Source organism: Panicum virgatum, chromosome 3K, assembly GCF_016808335.1.
Source record: "Panicum virgatum strain AP13 chromosome 3K, P.virgatum_v5, whole genome shotgun sequence".
Taxonomy (NCBI): Eukaryota; Viridiplantae; Streptophyta; class Magnoliopsida; order Poales; family Poaceae; genus Panicum; species Panicum virgatum.
In genome coordinates this window covers 64,180,473-64,189,095 of record NC_053138.1, presented here as the reverse complement: position 1 = coordinate 64,189,095, position 8,623 = coordinate 64,180,473, and the positions used below count along the sequence as shown (strand labels likewise).

At 51.3% G+C, this 8,623-nt stretch overlaps 1 protein-coding gene across 1 annotated transcript; it reads right to left on the bottom strand.

The window, feature by feature from the left end:
• Positions 1–4,807: 4,807 nt before the first annotated feature.
• Positions 4,808–6,456, bottom strand: LOC120700285. The gene is made up of 2 exons (XM_039984517.1): positions 5,395–6,456; positions 4,808–5,262 (listed from the first exon to the last, which is right to left on the bottom strand). The coding sequence occupies exons 1-2, from the start codon at positions 5,782–5,784 to the stop codon at positions 5,101–5,103; spliced, it is 552 nt and encodes a 183-aa protein (XP_039840451.1). The 5' UTR covers positions 5,785–6,456; the 3' UTR covers positions 4,808–5,100.
• Between the last annotated feature and the right edge of the window lie 2,167 nt (positions 6,457–8,623).

Here is an 8,623-nt window from a genome sequence, read left to right as displayed (position 1 = left end):
AGGTTGGCTTCGATCTTTGATTTGCTCAAACTGAAGATATGGATTGCATTAGCCTATCGTGTGCTTTTCTTGTGAGAAGAAAAAATGTTCCTTTGTTTTTTTTTTGGGGTCAGATCCGACATACGTGGGACCTACCAGCCTTGTGCGTGTCCTTCTGACATGGTTTATACTCTGTTTGTAGCATCAAATTTTAGTGTATGGCCTGGTTTCATGACAGTATATTTCACCAGTTACCTAATGCTGATACCATAACAATTATATATGTTTATGGCCTGATTTCATGATGCTTGTAAAAACTATAGTGCTCTATATTTGGCTCTTTGCTAACTTGTGGAGGTTGGTGTACCATAAATTTGTGATTTTACTCATGGATGTGTTTGTGTAATCAACATTATAATTTTGTCCTTTGTGTGAAATATATACCATATTTTTCAATTTTGACTATGAATCATGTGTTGTTTGGTGGAGGTCTGATTTACCCGTGGCGTTAGCACGGCCACATCGCCAATCCTCACCCGCTGAGGAGCCGCAATTTCGTGCACCAAAAAAACATACCCACAATTTTCACTCTATGAAGATCTATGGCTCACGTCGCTTCTTACCGGGCTTCAACGCCATCCGACGGCTCGGATCATGCGGCTTCAACGCGTTGAATCCTCACCCCACCACCGCCCCCGCACTCCCTCCGGCACCAGCGCGCTCCGCTCCGCCAGGGTTCGATTCCCACAGCCAGCAGTTTTTTCCGAGAACAAAAAAAAACCCAGTGCGCCTCTCGCTCCCCAACCCTAGCGCGCATCGCGCCGGCCGCCGCCGCCGCCACCACTCCCCCCCGCCGCTCCCGCACGCGCCGCGGCTCACACGCGCCGACCGACGCTGCCCCACGCGCGGGCTGGGGCAGCCTGCGCCGGCCGCCGCTGCCCCGCGCCCCTCCCCCGCCGGCCGCCGTTGCCGCTCGCACGCACAGCCGCGGCCCCGCCCGCCGGCAGCCCGCTCGCCCCACGCCCTCGCGCCCATGCCTCTCTCTCTTTCTCAGATCCGGCGGCGCGGGATCCGGCAGCGAGGATGGCCGGCGTGGGAAGGGATCCGGTGGGGACGGCCGGCGAGTGCGGGATCCGGCCGTGGGGACTGCCGCGGCTGGTCGTCCGCGCCGCGACGGCTGGCACGGGCGAGCGGCGCTGGCCGGAGCGCGCGGCGGCGACGGTTCGACGCTGGCAGAGCACCGGCCGCCGCCGCCGCCGCCGCCGTCTCCCTCAGCACCCGCAGCACCAACGCCTGCCGCCGCCGTCGTCTCCCTCAGCACCCGCGGCACCAACGCCCGCCGCCGCCACCGTCTCCCCCAGTACCCGCGGCCCCAACTCCCACCACTGGAAGGGAAGGGGAGGGCCAAGATCCATGGCACACCCGGATCTGCGCCATCACCGCGCGGCGGCCCGAGCTCCCTGTGGTTAGCGGCCGATGCGGAGCTGGACGACCGGCGGCGGCGCGGGATCCTAATCCATATGCTCGTCGAACTGCATATGGCGCCATCTGCGTGTTCCAGGTGCCGCTCCACCTCCTGCTTGTGAACCCATCTACGGCTTCCTAGATCTCTCTCTCTCTCTCTCTCTCTCTCTCTCTCTCTCTCTCTCTCTAGATATAGAGCGGAGGCGCAACACGTTGGAGCGGACAACGGTTCCTCTCTACGGGTATTTTCCTTTTTCCCCTCATGCAGCGTCGGAAGGTGAAAGACAATCATGGTAAAAGGAGAGCTGCAGGCAGAGGTCAACACCCTCAAGCAGAAGATTCACGAATTCAACGCAAAGCAGCTGTCGCTGCGAACAGAGGAAAATCCATGGATACAAACAAAGCAGGGATTCTTGCCAAGGTGCGGATTCCTCTTCCCGTGTTGCCTTTTTCTTCCTTTATTAGACGGTGCTTGGGATTTCCTTGATTTTTTTATATTCTTATGCTCCGTGTGATCGATGCTAAAACAATTTTGAACCTCCTGCGAATTACCAACCTGTTTTGGCTGGCCACTGTCAGTAATAATCTTCTCACTCTAGCTTGCTGCCTTAATTACAACACTCAGTATTTTTGTTATTAGGCACTGCATCATTTGTGGGCATTACTGATAATTTCTGTGAATAAATTGTTATCCTTGTAACCAAGCATGTTATGATAAGTCTGCGCCTACAACATGGGCAATAAGGGAGTAGTATGAGTTACCAATGAAATTAGCTGATAAGTCGTATGGTCAAAAGTTCTGTTCAATACCAATAAGGTACAAAATTTATGTTGTGATTAGTAGGTTTTGTTTGGCCTACATTCTGTTCCAGGCTTCTAGGTTCAAGGAGTTACTTGATCTAGCACCTGTAGTTTTGGATTACCTGGAGCACATAGCTGATTGTGAGCTACCGTTTGGTCGATTTTGTTGACAGATCTCCCAAGTTGATTTGCAGTTGCTGAAATATTCCCAAGAAAATTCAAAGCTATAATCCAAAATGGACTCAAGATGGACCCAAGAAAATTCAGCATTTTACTATTGCAGTTGGGGATTGAAATGGACTCAAAATTCAGCATTTTATTATCATGCTTATTGTGTGAATTGTGAAGGCTAATTGCAGTGCTGCTGCTGCGGACGCACGCACTACAACACCGGAAACGGATCCAATCACTTGCTCCAAAGGTATGCCTATCTGTTTTTTTAATGAGAAGATATTTGGTTGCACGTTCGAGGGGTGGATCACCTCTTCAGTGGCATGAGTTATCTAGATTTGCCGATGAAACACAGTGGAGGTACTTTCTGTGTGACATAGAGGATGGTATAACCAATCGAGTGGTAGCTGGTCTGCTGGCTGGAGCTCCAGTACAAAGACACAACCAGCCAAGTGATTAATAGAGGTAAATAGTGATGCATTTAGCTTTCTCTTGGGACTGAAAGGCAGGAGTGCTATTGGATGTAAGTTATGGCTTCTCTTTTGTTTGCGGACATCATTTTTATTGCTGCTTACTGATTAAGTACTGGTTATGAGCATTGCTTGCAAAATCTACTTGCATGTTTATTTTATTATTTTAGCTGGAACTCAGATTGTCGGCAATGCTCTGTGCAGTCTGCTTTTTTTATTGACAGGACCAAGCGGATGCATGATATGCGCAGTGAACTATTTGTAATGGTTAAATATATGCTAACATATGTGCAGGCTGTAGAGGTATCGTGAATTTTATCATCTGCAACTAAGAGTTGGGCCAGTAGACAAACGAATCAAAGGGATTTGTATTCAGTTTGAAACAAATGATATGGTACCTAATTAGATCATATAATAATATAAGTGGCTACAAATTTGGTTTAAAATAGGAGATGTGATGTTTAAAATGAAAACTAGAACAAGGCACCAAGACTTTGTAGGAAAGGAAAGAATTAAAAGAAAATGAAAAATAAAAGGGGCAAAGGTCATACAGTATAGGCTAGGTATACAAAAGGATTTATTCAGATGAGGAAGATGAGCCTATTGGTATTTTACTTCAAAAACATTGAGTTTGCTATGTGTAGGTGAAAGCTGATTCGATGCTAATTATGCTAACTGAAGATGTGGGCACCTCCGTGCAATTCCTCCCGCTGGACAGGCTAGCAAGAGAGCAGCAGACATGAGAGCAGTTCTGAAGATGAGTTGGACAACGACGATGATGTGAGTTGATTTCATTTTACCACCATGGCAGTACAGATTAATGTTTAGTTGTTATTAATCTAGGATAAATTTCCAGCAAACAAATTGCTTATTTGAATGTACTTTTCAGATGTTGAGCTACCAATTCATGTTCTTTTGATTTAGGAACCTTGGGTGCCGTTGCCAAAAATGGTTTGAAGGAAGACAAGCAACAAAGCAGCAGCGATGAGGACAATTCTGACGATGAGTCAGATGATGATGTGAGTGGAACGTTCTTTTTTTTAACTTAAATTCCATTTTACTGTAAGATTAGTGATTGTATTTTTATTATGTTTTATGATGCAATGCCATGGGGGCACTGACGCTACTGTACTAGAAAAACTGTAAGATTGATGATTGCATTTTAATTAGGTTTTCTGATGCAATGCCATGGTGGAAACCATGAAATTTGCGCCCCCCCCCCACCAAAAAAATGTAATCTATATGCTTAAATCTGGTCATCTCTGCTTCCAGCTGCTACTGAAAATGATGTGAGCAAAGGAAGTGGATAGCAGAATAAAAATGTGGATTTGCCAGCTAACTTAGCGAGCTTGAAAGTAAGTAGAGGTCTCAACATAGTTTTACTTGAAGAACGGATAGCTTAGCTGCGTAGGAATTTGCTCACATATGATAGGGTACTTTTGTTACTAATAAGTGATTCTTTAACCCATTTTACCTTCCTTTCCCGTTGAATGATGCTTCTGAAAATCATGAGGAAAGCAGAGGCGCTAAGGATGGCAAAGTAATTGCTTTTACATGGATGACTAGAACAAAAGTAGCAACAAGCACTCTTCCTAATGTTCTGCTTGACCTTTTCCTTTGTGATGGCTGCAGGAAACCCCTGCTGAAGATGGTGCTGCTGACAAGGGCATCAAGGAGGGGCCCCAAGTGATGAACAGATTAAGGAATGTAAAGTGAAACGGAAGTGGAGCTGCTTCTCTCATGCTTCGTGATTGTTCGCTTGGTCGTGTAGCTTAGTGTAATGGAACACTGTTTAACCTAGTGAGTCCCAAGTGTCCAATCACCTCTGGAATTACCGTTACTATTGTTTAACCAATAGCAATTAATCAGCTGGTATCGCCGTATCAGTAGCATTTGCGTCCCTGAATGTGTTTCATTTCATCTTTTGCGTTTGAGCTGGTTCTTGATGGCACTTTGCAATGTCGATAATTGATAGGCCATGGCTTATTTGCTCATGTACCCATATTTGGAATCCGTGTTTTTTTATAAGTCTGCATTATCCGTGGCGTTAGCACGGGCACTTTACTAGTACTACTAGTAGTATATGATGATATAGTATATGGAGAGTAACTGTGCTGGTGGCAGCCACACGGCATATACATATACGCGTACTAGTAGTATATATGTTGTATGCTGCTAGTACTACACTAGCTAGTAGGCGGTGGTAGCTAATAAGCTAGTCCTTGGTCTTGAGTTTGCCTGTGACGCAGGATTTGACAAAGCTCTTGAGCGCCTTCTTCTTGCTGCTGCTGCTGCGATGATCCCTGGCGTCGTGGCCATAGTCGCTCATCGTCATCGTCGTCTTCTCCGGCGTGATGATGTCCATGTCCTCCTCCATCTGCCAGGCCACCATGCATATACATACTGGAGTGAGTATATATAGATAGTAATTAATTGGTAACAATTAAGTATTATATTGCTAGTGATCGGTGGAATAATGAATTATTGAAGGAACCATGCATGCAAGCACCTTGAGCACTCGGTCCTCTAGGAAGGCGATGCGGTCGACGAGGGTGCCCTTGGCCTGCGCCTCCTCCAGCGCCTCCTTGGCCGGGCGGCACCAGCTGGACGCGCGCCGCCAGCTCTCGCTCTTGCTCCCCCGCGGCGTGCTGGCGGCCGACGAGTCATCACTACTCATCGCCATGAGGCCGCCGCCGCATGTAGCTGCAGGGGTGGAGGGCGAGCAAGTGGCGGTGGTGCTGCGGCTGCCGCGCCGCCGCCGCCGCTGCTGCATCATCTCCTCCAGGTAGCCCAGCACCAGGTCCAGCCGCTCCACCCGCGCCATCATGCTCGTCGCCCCCAATTGTTTTTGTGCCGTCGGCTGCTGCTCAAGCTGATGCCGCGCAACCGAAGCCGCCATGTCCTCCTCCGATCCTCCTCCTGCTGCTGCTGCTGATCGATCTGAACAATCCAATGCAACGATGAAGCGAGCAAGCTAAGCTAAGCGGCCGATTGAATTGAATTGAATTTCCTTTATGTTGATGGGCTATATATAAATATGTACACCTATGTAGCGGCACAGCACACCGGAGGAACGACAGGACACGTGTTCGAGCGCGCCGACGTGGCGGACGCGTGGCTCGTGGCAATGGAGCCGTGCTGCATGCGCTCGCCGGCTACTAGGGCCCTGTGTTTGGCAGGGCTCCAACACCGGCTTCGGGCGGAGCCCTGCCAAACGGGTGGGCGCGCAGCAGCTCCGTTCTCGAAGCTGCTCGTGAAGCCGTTTTCGGCTTACACATGGGAGGCAAAGCCACGAGAACGTGGCTCCGCGCGGCTCCTCCTTCCCCTTCCCATCTCTGCCCCTGGGCACGGACTGCGCGCGGGCCGCCGCTGGGGCACGACCCAGCAAGGACGAAGGCGGCCAGACCGCCGGAAGGAGCAGGACACGCGGGCCGCCGGTGTGCGGAGGAGGAGGCGTGAGTCCCCGCCGCCGGGAGGAGGACCGGAGGAGGAGGCGTGGGTCGCCGCCGCCGGTGTGGTGGAGGAGGAGGAGGCGCGTGTCGGTGTCCCGACCTGGGGGCCTGGATCCCAACTAGTAAATGCTGTGTGTTTCCTCGTCCCAGATGATGATGCAAGAGGCAATCACAGTAACGCACGGTTTATCCTGGTTCCGGCCGCGGGGCCGTACGTCCAGCAAAAGGAGTGTGCGAGGGCACTGTATTATCTTGCACCCGGAGTGCTTGTAGTAGGGGATACAAGCGAGGCGAGAGAGGGAGGGAAGCTCCCAAGTCTCTGCTAGGGGTGGAGTCGGTTGAGATGAATGCTCAGTAGTTCTTGAACGTTCTCTTGGAAAGGAGAAGCCAGAGAGAGAGTCTAACCAGCAAGCAGCCCAGAGAGGCTTAAAGAGAGTCCGCCCTCTCCTTTTATAGTCACAAGGAGGGGGCGGCGTACACGAGTGTAGGGCGCGCGGAAGTCGTCGTTTTCCCCTGAATCGCGGGTACAGTGGTCGAACACTGTAGGAAGTACACTGTGGGAAGGCGGCGCGCGTCGCAGTCGTCCTGGACATTGTCCTTGGTCTTGTGAAGATCGCGCCGGTCGTCCCGCAGTGTCCCTGCAGGCGGCGTGGTGGTGCGTAGTGGGCCCTGTGGACTAGCGGTAGTAATGGCGCGCGACAGCCCCGGACCCCCTGGTCGGAGTGCGGGCGTGCACACTAGATGGTCCGGGGGACATGTGGGAGTCCCGGACCCCTTCCCCAGTGGGAGGCGAGTCCGGATGGTCGGTGTCGGCAGAACAGTAACGGGAGCAGTGCCGAGCCCATCTTGTTCCGCGTTGCAGTCCCAAGGTGCTGCTACAGCATTCAGGATGGCGGAATGGCGACCGGAGTCAGCGGATGGGACCCCGGTCACATCCACTGTGGGAATGGCGGCCTGACGCCGCCCGTCCTTTGAGCCGTGGCGGAGTGGCTGGCTTTTAATGCCTTCGTACGGCGAGCAGTTGGGCGGCGAGGTTGTTTGTCCCTTGTGCCGAGGGGTGGCCTCGAGCGAGGCGAAGATGGGCTACCTGCTCGGGGGTAGATTCGCTACCCTCGAGCGAGGCGGAGATGCGGAGTGCAGTCGAGGGATCCCGACGGGGACCCTCGAGCGATGCGGAGATGAGTCACCCGCTCGAGGGTAGATCCGCTACCCTCGAGCGAGGCGGAGATCGTCCAGCGGGCCCGAGAGGGACCCTCGAGCGAGGCGGAGATGCGGATGGGCCGCGCGCTGGGCTTCTTTGAGTCCCTTCCTTTCTTCCGAATGGGAAGCAGGCCGTGGCCCTTCGTGGGCCCAGTTGCCTTAATAGGTGTTTGTGTTTTTAAAGCGATTTTAGTACCCTGATTAGGGTGTCCCTAATCGTGGTACCCGACAGCGCGAGTCCTAGCCGCCGGGAGGAGGACCCAAGGAGGAGGCGTGGGTCCCCGCCGCGGGAGGAGGAGGAGGCGCGGGCCGCCGCCGGGAGGAGGAGGAGAAGGAGGCGGCGGGGCTGGCGACGAGCGCCGCGAGGAGAGGGGGACGGGGGTGCGGCGAATGGATAAGAGGAGAGGAGGAAAAAAAGAAAAGAGGAAGAAAAAGAAAAGGAGAGGGAAAAAAAAGAAAAAGAAAGAAAAGAAAAAAAATAAGGGCAATTTAGACATTTTACAACCTCAATATAATGATGAAGCTGTTTTGACAAATGTTTTTGAAAACGGCTCCAGCTCCACCGGAGGAGCCAGAGTCGGAGCTGTTTTCAGAGGAGCCGGAGCCCTGCCAAACAGGCTCTAGATCATAAAATTTGCACACGTGTCCGCCTCCACGCTTGTGGGCCCTGCATGCACGGCCAAATAGCGGCACGACACATGTCCCAAACTATGCTAGGGAAGCATCGAGAAGTAATAGAGGAGGACGAAGATGCATGGCATCATGGTCAACTCACTTGGTCCTGTTCCTTTTTTTTTGAACGATTACTTGATCCTGCGCTGTTTGGTTAGGAGGTGAAAAAAATTTCATGAAAACTTTTCCCCCCCTTTGACCACTAATTAGAGGTATTAAATGAAGTCTAATCACAAAATAACCTCTATAATTATGGTACTGTAGCTAATAAGATCTTTGGTCGCATGATTTGAGGTGGTTACTGTAGCATCACTGTAGCCAATCATGGTGGAACTTATCTCATTAGATTTGTCTCAAAAAATTACATCTATCCGTGAAAAAATTTCGTAAATAAACTTCGTTTAATACTCTATG

What these genes read in the sequence shown, in the direction of transcription:
- LOC120700285 (XM_039984517.1), bottom strand. Translation starts at nt 5,784, where the DNA reads ATGGCGGCTTCGGTTGCGCGGCATCAGCTTGAGCAGCAGCCGACGGCA. An exon ending in TAGAGGACCGAGTGCTCAAG is followed by an intron (nt 5,263 to 5,394) that starts GTGCTTGCATGC and finishes GTGGCCTGGCAG; the next exon opens with ATGGAGGAGGACATGGACAT.